The 20,193-nt window shown below is 31.6% G+C and overlaps 2 protein-coding genes across 2 annotated transcripts; both read right to left on the bottom strand.

The window, feature by feature from the left end:
- Positions 1–5,150: 5,150 nt before the first annotated feature.
- On the bottom strand, positions 5,151–9,370 carry LOC105329049 (toll-like receptor 4). Its single transcript, XM_034450735.2, has 2 exons — positions 9,215–9,370; positions 5,151–9,118 (listed from the first exon to the last, which is right to left on the bottom strand). The coding sequence occupies exons 1-2, from the start codon at positions 9,264–9,266 to the stop codon at positions 6,564–6,566; spliced, it is 2,607 nt and encodes an 868-aa protein (XP_034306626.2). The 5' UTR covers positions 9,267–9,370; the 3' UTR covers positions 5,151–6,563.
- Positions 9,371–16,966: 7,596 nt separating this feature from the next.
- On the bottom strand, positions 16,967–19,208 carry LOC136275036 (toll-like receptor 4). The gene has a single exon (XM_066083294.1). It carries the CDS (start codon positions 19,139–19,141, stop codon positions 16,967–16,969), a length of 2,175 nt encoding a protein of 724 aa, XP_065939366.1. The 5' UTR covers positions 19,142–19,208.
- Between the last annotated feature and the right edge of the window lie 985 nt (positions 19,209–20,193).

Below are 20,193 nucleotides of genomic sequence, written 5' to 3'. Positions count from 1 at the left end.
CTTTATTGTCTATAATAATAAAATAAAATAAAAAAAAACTTTATAATATTTTTAGTACCTAGAAAATAAGTATTGTTAAAAACTAGAGGTATTTATGAATAAGACATGATTATAAGCAAAATCGGATGCCATGATATTTTTGGACAGATTATAACATTATGCATTATTTGCGTAATTCCTATTATCTCAAGAAAAGTTGACAGGTATAAATTTTATATAGCAATAAAGACTTTAAACTCAATATTCATCTTACAATTCCGGTCTTTTTTATTATTTCAGTGGACTCTAACTTAAATTATGTTCTATTAGTTATATAGAATGATATCAACAACAATAACAAAATAAGATTTGGTTAAGTGATGATAAGTTTACGGATTAGTTTTCACGCTATAAGCTCTACAGCAGGTAGATCCTAAGAAATATTTTCACAGATATATTTTGTTATAGGATTCCGCCTAGGGCTGTCAAACAGTGTTTGAGGTCAAGATCTAGTAAACGAAATGTGCCTACAGGTTTATGAAATTCCAAATATAAATTCTTTTAATGATGCTTCATAACAATGGTCTTTGTTTCATATGGTTTACAGGGGCTTAAATTTTAGGTAGACACAATGAAAAATCATGTTTTAAACAACCATTTTCTATGAAATATGAAGGATAAAAGTAAAAAATCTAGGAGTTTGTCCATTTTTGACTAATGAAATGTATCTAGAATGCCTAGAATCTCTCCTAAAAGGCATTAAACAAGCTCTTGACCTCCTCTTTAAAATAATGTCAAATAGAATATAGACACCGGGGTTACTTTTCCCGTGATTAAATATAGAATGTGAAAATATTTCTTTTCTACATATTAATTTCTTTGAAGCCGTAAAATACGGGAAAAGGTTCATCAAATCAATAATGACGTCAAACTGGTTCTGGCACCACAAAGACAGTCTAGAATTATTAACTAGGTCTTGCCCTTTATTTTATGAAACCTTAATCGATTAATAATGGATTAAATACCAATTGTCTTCTGCCTCTAGAATTAAACTGTTTTAGTTTAAGAAAAATGATGAAGGAAGCACACACAAGTCAATAAAAAACAACGACATATACTATACATTTGCAATCATGATACTGCTGGTAATTAAGTCTGGTAAATGTATCGGGGATCATTGTGATGCTACCAGTTTACAATAACCGCTTTCGTCTTACTCCTGCAATGTATATTATAAATTTTTTGTTATACATTTATGAAGGGATGATTGTCATTACGCTATGAATATACCAATTAATTGATACATTACATCAATAATTAAATGTTATTTAAATAGCATTTAAATATACAGCTTACTCCACTTATATTGAACTCGCTTATTTTGAAATTCCGCTTATTTTGAAAAAGAAATAAATCCCCAGTTTTTACCTCTCATATTCTTTGCATTGATTTCACGGATAAAATGAAATCGGTTATTTTGAAATATCGCTTATATTGAAGCCAATGATTGGTCCCCAAAGGTGATAATTAGTTGTTTTTATAACGGTTATATTGAATTCCTTCCTGGCGGCTGTCGTCATGGTTAGTGACAGTAATTATGCCAGACTGACCGGTTGATATACAATGGTGTGAATTGATAAGTTCTCTTCATGTGTGTTTTTATACTTTTATTAAAAAGTAAAATTTATTCACTGTTTAATGTTTTGTTTTTACAAATACGGATGTATTGAGGCTAGACGTAATATGGAAACCCCACAGAAAAGAAATACTTTATCTCCGGACGCTAAATACAAACTAGTTATGGCTATTTATGAAAGAACAAAGCCTAAATTCGAAACAGCTAAAGATTTTGAGATTATCGCGTGTACACTTACGATGATATACAAGCAGCGTTCAGTAATATTTGAAGCGTTTGATCAGTGTGGTGATTTTTCTCTAATGTTTTTCTAAAACGTAAAAGAATGCGATCCGAGATTATGATGAGGTTTAAGATAGTAACAAAACGAAACTTACAAAACTTTCGGATATAATTTTAATCAAACTTTCAAGGACTTATCTTCCATGTAATCCGTTTATTGTAATAGATAAATGATGATCTAATAATTTGTTCGGGTTTGGTTTTCTATGCTTACATCGGGATTGAACTTTCAAAAATGGCGGACTCATGTCAGTCAATTTCGCTTATATTGAAATACGAATATATTGAAATAATTTGCATGGTCCCCTGAATTTCAATAGATCCGGAGTAGGCTGTATATATATATATATATATATATATATATATATATATATATATATATATATATATATATATATATATATATATATATATATATATATATATATATATATACATAGGTCGCAAATTGATTGTGTAGTGAAATATTCCTGCGATTCTGGTTAAATAGACTGGCGCTTTTTATCTAAAAAATGTCATTTTCCTTAACTTCGGTCATTCCAATTTCCCGTTCAGTGCATACATAGCCGTTCTAACTGCTCATTATTGACATTGTTTACAAAAAATGAGGGCTATTCTGTAATAAGATATATTTAATGCTGATGGAACATATGGGTCAATATTGTAAAACGTTTCCTAGAAAATTTTTGTAAATTGGTTCCCTGATAGGTCTAATATTATTTTTTCTTCTTTGTGCTTCAATGAAATCTGATCGGGTATTTCAGATAGGTTGGATTTCCACATATCCACAACAATGCCATATTTTCTCATCAATCGATGTATGTTGAATTTAAATAAGGTTCTGAATAGCTTTTGATTTCTCCTTCATCAAACTTTATAAAAATGTGTTAAACATATACTATCTAAAAATATGATAGGTAAATATAAACAATACCTGAACTAAAAACAAATTAAAGAAAAAAGATAATATGCATGGCTGAATGACAGTTGGCTTTTCCGTCTCGTGTATTTAATTTTCTGGGTTTTTTGGGGGGGGGGCGGGATATTGAGTATATAAAATTTAGATATCTTTTTTAAAGGAAGTTAATATTGGAACACGACAAAAAAACTCAAAATTTCCGGTTTAATAAGACAAACTTCGAGGAATCAAATCTCATTGATAGTTATAATGTATGTATTTTACTCCGTCTTAATTAACATATATCTGTATGACCTAAAGTAATAAAAAATAATATATCAATATCTGGGGTTAAAAATGTATTATAGTGATAAAAATGTCTTCAACAAGCTATGAAGTTTTATCTTTATTTTAATCAGGATATACTGTTTAAAACCAAATCAATACGTAGAAACAATAGTGATCTTCTTTGATTTATAAAAAGCTGTCCCATCTATACCTGTTTCTTGTAATTATATATATGAATTGTATCAAGGTTGAACAAATCTCTTCTGATATGCTCAACTGACAAAATACTTGCACGAATCATTGTTACGGCCCTTATTTTATATCCGAGAGTAAATCTCCGGTGCTAGTAAACAAAATAGAAAAAATATTCCCATTGCAATAAAAATAAAAGATAGTGGTTTTAATTCAGATTTGAATAAATAATAACAGTTAATCATAAAAAGTAACACAATCTGAAAGCTCAAAAGAAAGTTTTGAATTTAATGAGTTACTACACTAATGCTTGCAGGGGAAACAAAGTAAATTACTGGAGTGTACAAATCTGATAAACATGCACAAAGAAATATTTTAGTTATTTTGAGTTTTTTTAAAATTGAATGCAAAACAAAAAATTATGACTTAAAATTGATATCATGCTATAAAACTGGTGAGAGATAAGTGCAAACATTACACTTCTTACTGACTAAATTAAGTTTAATACCGGTATACAAAAATATTCTCGAATTTAAAGGGAATTTTTATTTAAGACTTTTATACATGTAATTAAATAGTAAGAAAATATTTTAGGAAAGAAAAAAAACTGTAATAGCAATGACAAGTATTTCATTGATTTAATGAATACTGTAAAAGTTTGAATAAGTTTAGTATGGGACACATTATCATAGAGAGTTAAAATGAATCAGGTGGAAATTGATTTGTTACAAATAATAGGTTTGTCTTAGGATATGGCAGTTAGCAAGTTAAATGCAAATGTTCAATTTTACAGCACGGAAATAAAGTATACATGTATCTAAATTTTTGCACTTAAAGGCGATTTCGTTTATCAAGGTAATTACGTCCAGACCGAAGTTAAAGATGACGATTAAGTTATCAGGAGGGTGAGTTAAATTAAAGTGGGAGAAAAGGTTGCGAATAGGTGCGAAGAAAGTGAGATGCGATATCAGATGAGGTTGTGAAGTTTTTGAGTGGAAAGTGTAAAGGGGTGAAAAGAAGTAATCACTCCAATCTACCAAATCTTTTACATGTAATTTTTATTCTAAAATATCGCTTTTATTCTAATAAGGTAATGGTAGTACTTGTTTCTCTTCTGTGTGTTAGTCTGAAGTATAGCTACATCTATGATGTTTTATCTGTAAATACAAAGAAAGGAAATTACGAGGCTTGATTACGGGAAATATCGTTTATGAATTTACAAAATTAATTTAAAAAATGACAAGGAACTGACAAGAGAAAGATTGCTTTGTTCCGTAGAAAGTATGCATTAATTCAGGAAATATTTCAAATGTGATAGTGGTTGGGGATTTTATGGGTATAAATGATTTCAAGGTTCTTATTATATGTCCTTGTTTTCCTGCGTCCGACCTACATTTATTCAATGACAAATTTGAGACAAACTCAATTTCTAATCAATTAATCATATGACAGCATTGATAAAAGAAAATTAATAAAAAAAAACAATGCGCAAGTAGTTTTACAAATGTGCAGAGTTTTTATCTGTTATTTATTTTTTTGCATGTGAAAAAAGTACATTACTAATCACAAGCATTTTGCAAGACCGTATGAAGAATTATGTAGTTGTATCGTTATTAACTGAAATTAATTCTTTAAACAGACTAGCAATTTAAAGTTTTAGATGTTTATTATTCTTTGTAAAAAAAAAAAAAAAAAAAAAAAGAAAGAAAGAAAAGGACAAAATAACAAATAAATACATTTTTATTCTATAAAAGACAATCTAAAAAAAAAATAATAAAATTTGTTTTCAAATTTATCATGAGAAAGTTATATACATTGTTATCGTTTGATTTGACCATAACAAGCTTTGTTTACCAGCCAATACCCAAAAAAAAAAATTTCACTAGTGTATCTATAATATTTCAGATCCAAAGAAACACGTACTTTTTCTAAGACATCAAGGTAGACCACTTGAATGATACATATATGCGTAAATGAAACATCAGTTCCTGCGTTTGATATATTCATAAAGACTTCTGTATAAAAAAAAAAGGCATTCTTTTAAATTCGGATATAAATTCGGGTAGAAATGGCGGGGAAATATCAAAGAATGAACCGGTTTCACTACCATACAAAATGGTGTAGTAATTGATGAGAATAGGTGCTATACTATACGATTTTCAAAAACACTGTTAATTAAGTTTTTATTTTTCTTATAGTCCAAAAAAGCAAACAAAGTTAAAATATTGCTGAAAATCCATTCTTCGCAAACTCCTAGTGCTAACCTTTTTTTGGTGAAACGCATCTAATACGCTGAAATTACAGCTCCTGGAAATGGAGGATTCTACGTATGGGGATAATGGATGGGCGGGGTCGCCGTAGACGGAGTAGACTTTGCATTTTTCATATGTTTTTGCATTTGTTATTCTACATGGCTTTCCCTTAGCATACTTGCCTCATTACGGCGGCCATCAATTGGACCAAACATATGAGCAATCATTTCATCAGCGGTCGTAATACATTTTTGACCATTGGACATCAATTGCTGATGAGATTATGGTCTGCATATCGGCCTCACGGTTCCCTCTATAAATCCTCAGTTGTTGACAGCTGCCACCATCTTGTCCAGTTTTGAATGAGACAATCACAGCTGATACATGTTTCCTATTTGTGCCCGTTCTTTAAACCAATAAAGTCCAGAACCATGTTAAAAATATAAAACATTTCAGCCGTTGATCTTCCAAAAACATGTGAAAGATTTTGCATTCTATTCGGGTATGCTAATTAACGTATAGGAATACACAACACCTCTATTCCAGGGCATACAGTTCTATTCATGGAAACATAAGCGTTGCACAAAGCACATATGTCTTCTTTCGTGAATATATGAATAATATATGGAATTGTTCATCTCTGAGTTCATCTATCTCTAAATTATGATAAATTGATGATTCTGTGTCGTCATCTATGCATGAAAGAAGTAAAAGTTCATAATCACCTTCCAACGATGCAAGCAAGATAGTTTTGAGACAGTTTTATTTACGATTGTACTTATCAAACAATAATGTTGATTAGTTAATTTCAAATTTCCATCCAAATGATTAGTTTGTGACGTCTTTCTCTAAACATATGCATACATATGCAGTTTGTTAAACGAGATGTGCTGTTAGATCGGGTATTTGTAATCTTTCTTCTAACTCTACACGTATGGGTACACGTAAAACGTCAAATGCTTAAACTCTCTATTGTCTTGAGATACAATATGGACACAACGGACAAGTCACAAACTCATTTTTATACTATTTTTTTTTAATTAGTGCGTAAAGCAGCAGCAATCTCTTCCCAGAATAAATCCATGTTCTCATTTCCATCTGGCCATCTTATGCTGACAATGGTCCACCAGATATATTTCAGATCCCTTGGCAATCGCTCGATGGGAATGTCATCTTTAATTATCACTATAATCGACCGTTCCCTTTGGTTGTGAAAAGCATGAGTTACAACCATTTGCACAGCGTAGGAGTTCCAGCCGTTTTCTAGAAAATTTTCGGTAACAATAATGACAACTTTTCGACTCTGATCCATGCATTTGAGTAGTTGTTCCGCTTCAGATATTCCGGGTAAAAAATCTTTGTCGGGTATGCTGATTTTGAAACCCAGACTGGTGAGAGCTTGGTAAAAAGGAATGCATGCAGGGTAATCTTCCTCGGTGTAGCTGACGAAAGCATCAAACGGAAAATCGTCCGAATTTGCAACGTGTATGACGCCTTTCCATCGACTACGCATACGCAAGATAACATAATCGACATGGACACGATATTGTTTGATAGCTGCTGAAGTAAGCAAAACAACAATTACAAAAACAAATGCAAAAATTGAACCTATCAACCAAGCATCTGACTGACACATCATTTCAAACTTTTCAAATACCTCTTGGTTTCCAAATGTCGAAAGTAACACGTTTGTGTTGATGCATAAAGTTTTATTTAAATCAACAAATCTGTCTTGGTTTTCTTTCATCCATTTCAATGACCAAATGTGTGTGCACTCGCAACTTATTGGGTTTCCTTCAATGAAAACAACAGCCTTTTCCATTGACATTACTCTTTCAATATCATTTTTTGTGAAGAATGAAATTTTGTTTTGACGCAAATACAAGTGAGTAAGATTTTTCAAATTTGACACGGGAATTGTTGAGAACAGATTAGAATCCAAATTCACAGTTAACAGCGAATTTTGCTGATCTTCAAACATGGTTGGTGGCAAATATGTTATTGAATTGCGACTAACATTAACTTTCTGTAATTTTTTCAGGTCATGGAAAAGGGTTCCGTATCGAAGACTACTAGCAAAACGAAGATTTGAATTCGATGCCAAAAAAACTCTTAATTTTAAAGTAAAATTAAAAATGTTTGCTCCTATTATGCTGCAGTCGTTATTGGAAATGTCAATTATTTCCAACGAAGGAGCCTGAATAGGTGCCAAAGATTGACATGAGAAATTACTATGCACCATGTATAATTCTTTTAAATTTTTGGCATTGATAGTCAGTATTAAATTATAACGAGGTAAAGTACTGAATATATGTAGGTACATTTTTGAGAGCTGCAGCACTGTTATTATTTCGGAAATCTTAATAGTTATAACACCTCTCTTGATGAAAAGTACTTTACTTGAAATGTTTGAGAAAAACTCATTCACAACAAATACATCGGATGAAAACTCATTGGTTTCATTATTGTCAGTCATTCTTGAAGCTACTACCTGTGAGTAAGGGTTGTGCCAGGATGTCTCACAATTGCAAAGTTCATTATTTGAGCTTATATTTATGACCTGTAGATTTGGATATCGTGTCAAAAAATCCACTAAAATCTGGGGATTGATCCATTCGATCCTGTTTGATGAAATATCAAAGTATTCCACGCATTGACCCATAACTGTGTTTAAAGGGTTGTCAGAAATTCCTGCGATACGATTTCCATTGAGTTCAACTCTTTTGGAGCAAATATTGAATAGGTATTTGCAATTTTCATTATTGAGGAACACTTGCTTTGTGACAATCATTGGTTTATTGTCGTTTACAATAATGTGGTCCATGGTCCGATTTTGAAGACACTTCAACGAATTTAATGCTACGTTCAGATCACACATTCCTCTAAACGCAATATGTACACCTCTTAAAAAAGGAAACGAACAAAATACATCTTCACTGACATCACAATGTATCATGTTTCTGAATTTCAATTCCAAATTTGTTATTGGAGATTTTATCAACCCGATGAAAGTAGAATTTGTTAAATGGAACATAGAGTTTCCGGTGAAAAATTCTATAATTCTCAAATTAGTTAAGTTTTGAAACGACGAACCAAACTGAAATCCATCAAACACATCAATTGTCAAGTTTTCTATTGTCCTTGCCTTTGAAATAGCAACATCGGGGTATCCTCTGGCCTGAAATGAATTACTATGAAGACATAAAATGTTCAATTTATTCAGATTCGCAAGTGAATTAATTTCAAAAGACTCCGTATGCAGACGACAGCTAGAAAGATCTAATTCACAAAGATTCCATAGAGCTTTGAAAGAAAAATTTCCAATAGATTGAATAGGGTTGCCCCGTAATGAAAGAGATGCGATTCTTGATCGAAGAAATTGGCCAATGGTATTGAATGTTTTTCTGGATATTGCGGTAAAACTGTTTTTGGATAAGTCCAATGTCAATGATGTCCTTGTATATTCTGGTGGTATGTGCTGACCATTGGGTATCACAGATAGGTTACGGTGTCCGCATTGCCACATCCATCCATGGTTTCCACATCCATCGGTGTGCGGGGAAAACGTACAGGGTTCTGGTGTGACCCAGTCTAAAAATTATAAAATGAATGTCATCTTATTTAAAATTGAAAAACATTAATAAAGAATATCCTTTTAAATCAAAATATACAATTAAGCAAACAAACTTGAGATCCTGCAAATTAAATAAAGAGAGCACGGGAGTAGAAGAATCCGCATTGCTGTATCAATACCAGTTCTTCAAGACAATGTTTTTTTATGTCTTAAAAGTTTTAACGGACACAATTGATTATTCCTGTTAGATAGATCACAACAAAAATCAATTAAATTAATAAATGAACTACACATTTTACATGCTTTTATAATAACAGGAAGATCATTAAATTCTAACGGTCCTTGAACAAAGTAAAGGACTAAGTGCGGTTTTATGCAATTTTTGCCCCCCAAAATCAAAGTTTTAGAAAGAGCTTTAAAATAAGGTGAAAGATAGTTTAAATCATATTGGAAATAAAGGTTTAAAAGGTTATCACCACAGTGACGTCATAATGTAGAAATGACGTCATGAATATTGCATTATTTTGATAAATTGATGTTTTGTAGCAAAATATGGGTGTTTTCCGATGGTTTTTCGACTGGGAAACATCGAGCGCAGGCTTGCTGAAGTGCCATATTTTAGTATAATGTGTATAACTATCTGAAAAAAGCCATATGTTAAAATCGCACTTGAGCAGACCTGCGCTCTATACTTCTGAATGCAAAATATAGAGCAAAAATGAGAATATTTTCATTTGTTTGCAAATTTGTCGGAATTGGGCCTTTAAGTTGACGTCATAGACACACAGCGAAAGAGCAATAATGACTAAAATCATTATTATAGTTATAGGCATCCTCTATACAATAATTTGTGAAGATTTTATTTTTATACGATACTATTTAAAAATTGGTTAAAATCGGGGGCAGATATTTGACCATACCGCACATAGTCCTTTTGTTTATTTATTCAGAATTCAAATCTCCTTTTTTCTTTGTTTTTATATTTGAGATTTTAAAGCCTGCATGATGCAGATGCACGGTATATAAGATACGTCCATGCTTTTGTTAATGTACTTGTCTAGTAATCGGCTTTTACATGTACTAGTAGTTATCAGTTGTCAATAATTAGGGACGTTTTTGGAGCATGATTTTATTTCCAGTTAATAGATTTAAGATTAAAGATAATATTTAACAAAAGATAAGCCAAGCTTTTCCTCTATTCAAAATGATTTTGAAACCATGGAATTTTATTATTTGATAAAAGATGTCATTATTTTATGAGAAAATTAAGAAATCAGCTTTGAGTACATCGTATGAATAATACATCGCTGTGAAATGGCAAATACAGAATGAAATTTCTTCACACACTTATACTATCATGCTGTCAAAATGTGTTAATCTAAATTTTTTAAAAATGTTCTGTAAAGTAACAGAAAAATTCTGCTCCTTTTTCTTTCAAAAGGAAACATTATTTTTTTAAACGGGATTTTCTCTAATCTTCTATCACATTTGCAAAGTTTTCCTTTCTGAATCAAGAAATCATGCACATATAAAAATGCAATAGAAATCGCATATGTGCAATTTGTATCCATGCCAAAGCTTGTATATAGACGATTAATATTCTGTCAATGCAAACCTTTAAAGTGTCTGATTGTACTGGGTGGTCAACAATATATACAATCAGATCTATCTGAAATTTTAAGAAATTATTTTAAGGCTCAATATAAACATTAATTTGAAAAATTCTATACAATTTTGCTTTAATATTTGAACATTTTCTTTTACACTTTATGATTGTAGATTTTAATTTCCTTTAATTAAGGAGGTCTCAGTGGATTAAAAAATGGTTTTTAAAATAGCCACTATCATTCAGTCCTTTAAAGAGATGTGTTCTGATAAAAAAGAAAAATACATGGTGCCTTCGTCCATTCTTACCTAGAATACTGTACACTGTGGTTTCATTAATATTCAAGGGTATCATTTTTCGTGGATAAAGTGAAAATCACAGTTTCAAGGATACGTAAATTCGTGGCCAATGACCCTATCAATACAAAATTTTAGTAGAATTTGCAGTTCAATGAATATTTAATTTCAAGGATAAATTTTACAACGAAAACAACGAAAATTGGTATTCAACGAATAGTGATGAAACCACAGTATTCCTAATTTAACGCGAGGAATTAATTTTTCCTTAAAATCGCGAAAAGCAACAGCCGCGGATTTTACAATCTCGTTTTTATTCTTCAGACAGTTTTGTACTAAAGGAATTTATTGCAAAAATTGGTTATCATGATTTCATTTTTTCGCGATTTAATACAAAATAAAACCGAATTAAGAACTCGCGTAAAATTAGGCATTTACAGTACTCATATTTTATCTGAATCTTTGTTTCGGTAAAGATTCAAGAGAATTTTAATGGTATGTGATCGAGTAATTCAGATAGGTTCCGGTTGCCACATCGCCAAAGCAATCCATCATTTCCAAATCTATCAACTGCGTTGACCTGAAACAAAGTTCTAATGCTTTTTTGATTACGTCTAAAACATTATATTTTTTAAAAATAATTAAACAAATAATAGCTGAGAAGTTAATATAAAAAATACAAAACCATTGATAAACAAGAACCTTGAAAATTACAAATAAAAACCAAAGAAAGGAAGTAGCATGGAGGAATGATACTAGTAGATGGTTTTTCGTTTTAAGTGTTTATCTACGTTCGTTTGTTGAGAAAGGATATTGAGTATGCACAATTTATGTTTCTTTACAAACGGGAACCATTTTAAAACCAGCAAAAGGCTTCAAAATTTAGAAGAGTTCCTGTTCATTTAGGAAATTCAAATGGTGCATAGTTAACATGCATGTATTTAAAATTCTGTGAAAATTGACAGATACCTGCATGACCAATCAAATACTTGTAGTAAAGAATAAATAATGGTTTTAAAAATTGTTCTAAAAATTATGAACAATAATGTTTATTTTAATCAGACTAAACATTTTAGAACTATATACATAAAAATATTACTGTTTTGGTTTTCTTTTTCTTAACGCACACTTACTTTACTTGTATTATAAACTGTATCAAAATAAATTTGGAAGAAATATAAAACGTTTAGCTGACAATTTATAATCATAAATGTATCTGCCCTTATTCAATATCCGAGATTCTTTCTTAAAGATGAGTAACATTTAACGGTTTTATTTCAATATTGAATAAATAATTAATTACAGTAAATTATAAAAATCAAACGATCCCAGGCCACGGATGGAAGTTTTGATGTTAATGATTAACTTTACTTTTCTGGGGAAACAAAAGAATAAGAGGATATCTATAAAGTGAATTTATAAAATTCGATAATCAAGCTCGAAAGAATACTTTAGTTAATAGTTTCAGATTCTATTTTATTTTGAATGCAAAACAAAACTTGATGCAAACATTTGTGCTAAGCTTTGAAAATAATGAAATATATGTGAAAATGCTTTACTTACCTACAAAAGAGGTTAATATAAAAAAATACGCAAGAGTTTACAGCAAAATTAAAGATGTTGATGTAGATGATTAGGAAATTTTTCTTTCAAGTAAAAAAAAGAAACTACATGTATCATTCGAGCACTGACAAACATTTTATTGATTGTATGTATATTTACAGAATAAATAATTATGTTAAGTTGTCCTTAGTTTGAAAGTGTCTTAAGGACCTTTTTCGTTATATAAATAGATTAGTTTCAAAATTACATCTGTCAAATACATTGCAATAAGCACGTTAAAGGTGATAACGTTTATCGAGGTAAATTCTTTTAGACTGACGCCATATGACGTTTATGTATTCAAAGGGTGGGTATGGGATTAGAGTGAGATATAGAATTGAGATCAGAGGAAAAGAAAGAAGAGTTGCGATCTTATTAAGCCTTTAATCATTTTTAAGATATAGTCACAAAACTGCAGTGGTGTGTGCATGCAAATTGGGAAACATGCGTTAGCTCATAATAAAATTTGTTTGCAAGTTCCGTTGCTGTAATAAGGTGATATCTTTCGAAAATAAGAATTCCATGCTTTATGTTTAGCTTTTTGTCTTGTCTACAAATGTGATTCATTCACACGTTGTCATCCTAAGGGTAAGTTCATATTAATGAAAGAGCCACAGTAATAACAACCGGCTGTGTGAACTTTGATTTTTGCTTTTAACGTTGCACTTTGAGACTATGATGTGATGTCATTATTAAACTCATTATAAAACTCATTTTAATCTTTGAGTACACTGTCTGTGTTATGATGGTATATCTGCAGTAGTTCTCCACTCACTTAACACGCAATCCATAGTATGTGGAACGTAAACATGATAAGGTAGTGCAAGTGTTTGAATATATGTGTGTGTATGGACGTAAAAAGGGTCGACACTCCAATCTACCAATCTATCTTTGATCTGTTGTTGTAATTTTTTTTTCTTTTTGATTACGTGAAAACATCGCTTAAATATACTTGTTTCCTATCATATCGCGAGTTCTATGGTATCGCGTTATTTCTGCTAACATAGTAAACAGAGACACGCTGAACATCACTGAGGTATACAATAGAGGAAACTCACAATAACATTAGTTTCTGGAAATATTTCCTTAATGATCGATTTTTCGACAAAATGATTTTTCTACCGCGATATCATAAGACGGGCTCTTACTCATTACGATCTCCTTTGTCTGATATGAGTTTTTGTCTGTCAAGATATATTAATGATGTTTTAACTTTAATCGGAAAGAAAAAATTGTTATGCTTGACGATGAGATGTGCCATCTATTATTTCACAAAATAAGGAAGATAAAATGACGAGGAACTGACGAGAGAAAGTTTGATTAATTTTATACCTTAGAAAGTTGGCATTAATACAGGAAATATTTCATATGTGTTATTGTTGGGAATTTTCTGGGTTTCATTTATTTCCAGGTAATTTTTACAAGTCCTTGTTTTCCTACGTCCGACCAAAGTCCATTCAATTAACAGTGTAACAGTTTAGATAACCTTAGTTTATAAGAAAATATTCAAACAACAGACATATATTTATAATTAGGAATAAAGATACATAAGAATACAAAAGAATACAAAACTGCTGTAACAAGTGCGGAGAGTTTTATTTATTATCATATTGAATCTGACAAACAATGTAACGCTAATTATATACATTTTCACAATACAATTGTTTATTTGTTTAAAAAGCATGTCTGTATTGTTATTAGAATAGATTAGTTGTTTAAACAGAGAGAAGCAATTAAGAGATTTATATTTTTGATTAGGTTGTCTTTTTTTTTAAGTAGAAGTTATTGACCTGTTAAAACGTTTCAAAGTATTTGTAAAAACAACCAATATGATAAACATTTGTATTCAAACAATCTAGGATAAAATGAAATTGTTTTCAGGTTCATAATGAGAACATGAGTGTACATAGTTGTTTTCACCTAATGCAGAGAAATTATATATTTCATATATTAGATTATCTGTAACACTTCTCGATCCGGAGAAACAATCATGTCCTTTTTTAAACTACACGCTAGAACAAATGAATACAGATATGTGTAAATGAAACTTTATTAGAACTATATTACCAAATTCATTGGCCAAGCATTAAAACAAGCATTCGTTTACATTCAGCGAACAATGGACACATTTTATACAAGTAGGTAATCGATATTTGTTTCTTTTGAGATGCCAAAACAATTCATATTTAAAAAAAATAAAAAGGTGTAACTTCGTCCTCTGAAGTATATTTATCAAATTTGCAAAGGGCTATTTCAGTAAAACCAATACATTAACGTTGAGGGCATTCATCCACGATATATTTTGCAATTTTTACAAGGATTTCAAAATACGATGTACATGATAGTCATATGGTTATTGGTTAAGACATTAAAAGCAGAATTATTACTAATCAAGGTATATTGGTAAAATTAATAATCCAATGAGATTCAATTAATACTTAGTCATATAATTCGGCTTTGACGATGTGTCAAGCACAGTGATAGAGCGGCTGCAACATTATCCTGGTCAATTTGTTTCAAAACCTACCGGTGCCAATTGAAAGAATACATCAATTTTGTAAAACAAAATTCCTATACAGAAAGAAACACTACAAGATTTCTTCTGTTTAATGAGCAGAACAGCTGTTCGATTTCCTTTTCAGTCATCTAAGTCAGATAATGCATCATTGTCACCAATTCAAGACACTCACCGCCTTGACGATGCCTTAGGCAATATTTTAGATTAAGGTGGTATGGGACACTTCCATGTTGTGACGTATTGTTTATCGAAATGAACAAAAAAATAAATTGTAATTATATAAGTAATTTCCTTCCCAAAATGGTCATATAACTCCGTATCGCAGTGGGTTAGAGGGTTTACTACGAACCTGTAAGTCATGAGTTCGAATCCCGCTAAGGGTTTTACAATTTTTACCTTTTCAAATATTTTTAAAAGCTATTTTTTTTTTTGGTTTAATATTGTAAAATTTGAAAATTCTATAGTACTTTAATCCACCTAATATCGACAGATGTCCCATACCACCTTAATTTACTTCAGGTGATAGGTTAGTAAAATATCAATGCCATTTTCTTTCTCAAAATAATCTTCATTCATGAGGCAAAACAAGACCAAGTATGTCGACTAGCTCCTTTTAAACATTCAGTAAACAGACGCAGTGTCACATTCACACAGCAGTTTTTAGAACATTTGTCAATTGCAACTTATACCGATTCAGCCCAAAAGTTCATTGCAAATATGTACTTTTTTAGATCAAAATCACTGTCAATACACGGAAGCTAATCATAGTAAATAAATCGCCTGTTGTTTGCCCCAAATCAAAAGGTATTATGATCAAGTGATGAAAGAAAGGGAAATATCCAGTCATTTAATATGTAGCGACCTCATTAAAACAAGTCAACTTACAACCCTGTGTGATAAATTCCATTTATCGAAGAAGAATGCGCATCTGATGGCAAGCGAGATAACTCCCCCGACTCTGGTATTCCTGCTCTACCCAATCCTAGCGCACCTACGCATGCCAGAAATAGCATCTTCCTCTTTTTCATCAAGACAACACACACCTTTCCTGTACTTTAATTCTATTGGATTATGTGTTTAATAATAATTCCTACTATTAGGTTAGGTTGCCCACATATGTTGTCATCTTGACATTTAACTAATTTTGTTTCATTTTTTTTGCTGCTGGTTTACTTGTATGCTTTCAGCTGAGAATCCAGTATTCTTAACATCATGGCTTTATCTCTGCGTCGGTCCTTGCGAGTGATACAGAATAGCTATACAAGCCATCGCTGGTTAACTGCTGTCCTCCTTCCAGGGTTACCAGCAATTTATGGCGCATTGACATTGAATTGAACTGTTGGCTGCCAAATGCCAATTGTAATCTCTGAATTGCTTGTGTAATTTGTGTAACCTATCATCAAATGTGTTTAATTAACTGTACATAATTATGTATTTAGCTATATCAGACGTATTAGTAATAAAGCCATAGTAATAAAGACAGTACAGTGATTCGTCTTCTGTGAATTCTTTCGAGCTTTCGAGATAAGAAAAAGACACTACGTCTGTTATCTTTTTTCACATTTTGTGACCATTACTCTGACATTGTAAAATAAATATTGAAAAAAAAGTATAACAAATCTTAGGGGGGGGGGGGGGGGGGGTTACTAAAAAAACAGAGTTTATCTAATTTTCGGCATAGAAAATACGTCAAAACAAAATATTTTATATTATACATGTACACAAGAGGTGAACAATTTCACAGGAACATTGTCGTCAATGGCCTACTGATTTTCGTGATCTATGTGTGCAGTGAAAGTAGAGTATAGTTGTCTTTAAATACAATATGGACACAACTGACTAGTTACAAACTAGCGGGTATGCTGATTTTGAAACCCAGACTGGTCAGAGCTTGGTAAAAAGTAATGCAGGCGAGTTGGTAGTCTTCCTCGGTGTAGGTGACGAAAGCATCAAACCGAAACTCGTCAGAATTTGAAACGTGAATGACGCCTTTCCATCGACTACGCAGGCGTAAAATAACATAATCTACATGGACACGATACCTTTTAACAACTGCTGTTGTAAGCAAAATAGTCAAAACAAAAAACAAAGCAAATGTGGAACCTATCAACCAAGCATCTGACTGACACATCAACTCAAACTTTTTAAATACCTCTTGGTGAACAAATGTCGACAGCAGCACCTTTTTATTGATGCATAGAGTTTTATTCAAATCTCCAAACTTGTCTTGGTTTTCTTTCATCCATTTCAATGACCGAATGTGTGTACACTCGCAACTTATTGGATTTCCTTCAATGAATATAATGGCTTTTTTCATTGACATTATTTTTTCAATATCATTTCTGGTAAAAAAAGAAATTTTATTTTGACGTATATATAAGTGAGTAAGGTTTTTCAAATTTGACACGGGAATTGTCGAGAACAAATTAGAATCAAAATTCACAGTTGATAGTGAATTTTCCTGATCTTCAAACATGGTTGGTGGCAAATATGTTATTGAATTGCGACTTACATCAACTTTCCGCAATTCTTTCAGGCCACGGAAAAGTGTTCCGTGTTCAAAGCTACTAGCAAAACGTAGATTGGAATAAGATGCCCAAAAAATTCTCAATTTTAAAGCAAAGATAAAAATGTTTCTTTTTATAATGCTGCAGTCGTTGTTGGAAATGTCAATGATCTCCAACGAAGGAGCCTCAATAGGTGCCAATGTTTCACATGACAAAGTAGTATGTACTAAGTGTAATTCTTTTAAATTCTTGGCATTGATACTGAGTCTTAAATTAAAACGAGGGAGAGCATTTAACGGGTGTAAGTAATTTTTTGAAAGCTGCAACACTGTTATTGTTTCGGAAATCTTAAATGTAATTACCCCTCTCTTTTTGAAATGTATCATCGTTGAAATGTTGGTGAAAAACATATTTGAGACAAATCCGTTGAATGGGAATTCATTGATTTCTTCATTGTTTGTCATTAGCGCGGAATTTTGTGGGTGATTGCGAACCCAGGAAGTCTCACAATTGCAATGGTCGTCATTTGAGCTTATGTTTATGACCTGTAGATTTGGATATCGTGTCACAAAATCCACCATGTACCAAGGGTTAATAAATTCAATCCTGTTTGATGAAATATCAAAGTATTCCATGCATTGACCCATAAGTGTAACTAAAGGGTTGTCAGAAATTCCTGCGATACGATTCTCACTTAGTTCAACTCTTTTGGAACAAATATTGAATAGATATTTACAATTTTCATTATTGAGAAATACTGCCTTTGTAACAACATTAGGTTTATTTTCGTATGCAACAACGTGGTCCATTGACCGATTTCGAAGACACTTCAACGAATTTAATGCTACGTTCAGATCACACATTCCTCCAAACTCAATATGTACACCTCTTAAAAAAGGAAACGAACAAAATATTTCATCACTTACATCAGAATATACCATGTTTCTGAACTTCAAGTCCAAATTCCTTATTGGAGATGTTATCAACCCACGGAAAGTGGAATTTGTTAAATGGAACTTAGAGTTTCCGGTGAAAAATTTGATAATCCTCAAATTAGTCAAATTTTGAAACGGCGAACCAAACTGAAATCCATCAAACACATCAATTGTCAAGTTTTCTATTGTCCTTGCCATTGAAATAGCAACATCGGGGTATCCTCTGACCTGAAATGAATTACTATGCAGACACAAAATCTGTAACCTATTAAGGTTTGCAAGCGAATTAATTTCAAAAGACGCCGTATGCAGACGACAGCTAGAAAGATCCAATTCACAAAGATTCCGTAGAGCTTGAAAAGAAAAGTTTCCAATAGATTGAATGGGGTTACTTCGTAATAAAAGAGATGCGATGCGTTGTCGGAGAAGTGGGCCAATTGTGTTGAATGTTTCCATGGATAGTGTGGTAAAGCGGTTTCCGGATAAATCCAAAGTCAATGATGTGTTTGTATATTCTGGTGGTATGTGCTGACCATGGGGTATCACGGATAGGTTGCGGTGTCCACATTGCCACATCCATCCAAGGTTTCCACATCCATCGGTATGTGGAGAAAACGTACAAGGTTCTGATGTGATGCAGACTGAAAATTATAAAATGAAATTCATTTTTTTTAATATTATTGTTAAAAGCATGAGCAAAAAAATGGTCATTTTGAATAAAAATGTGTTATAAAAAACGAACTTGAAATCCTGCAAATTAAGTTAAGAGAGCAAAGGAGTAAAAGGTTCCGCATAGCTGTATGAAATGAAATTATTCTAGATAATGGTACTATTGTGTAAATGATATAACGTTTAAATAGTGGAGATAACGATAATCAATTAAATAAATATATCGATTGCACGTAGACGGAAAATGCATTCGTGTAACATTGATTTAATACTAATTGATAGAAATAACAGGAAGAACGTTCAAATTGCAACATCTAATCTGTGACGCCGCCCATTTTATTATTTGTTTTATTTATGTATTATTTATTTGATTTATTCTCAATTCAAATTGACCGTTTCGTTTTGTTGTGCGTTTGTGTATGTATAAAAGTGGGGGGTTTTTTCTTCCTAAAGAATTCACAACAGTAATTTATAGTCTATGTTATTCTTCCAATAATATTGCGTTTTATAGATACACTGAATATCATTTCAATGAATCCATATATTGTTTTTGATCATTTTTGCACGTTTATTGGAACACAATAAATTATTTTAACTTTGATATTTCGCCTTACACGATTTAGAATATAAAAGATTTAGGTTAGTACCTACTCGATGGACATCTTCATTCAATTGATTGGTCTGTATACATACACTGCATTGAAAATACAAAATCATCATTGTCGGAAAATCACAGTTATTTAGACCTTGTGTTAAATTGATTTATATTTCATTGGTAGCAGAGCATTGTGTTGTTTTCATGCTTATTGATCATGAATTTTTTTCTTTAAACGCTTCAAAATACTGTGCTTTTTACATTTATTTTAGAATATAGTATACATGTACATGATTGTACATGTTCTCTTCACACAGTTTTTAGACAACAAATTGATATGTATCAGGTGTGATCAAATTCATTT

Source organism: Magallana gigas, chromosome 4, assembly GCF_963853765.1.
Source record: "Magallana gigas chromosome 4, xbMagGiga1.1, whole genome shotgun sequence".
NCBI lineage: Eukaryota > Metazoa > Mollusca > Bivalvia > Ostreida > Ostreidae > Magallana > Magallana gigas.
Note: the sequence above shows the minus strand (reverse complement) of the source record. Positions and strands in the feature narration are given on the sequence as shown.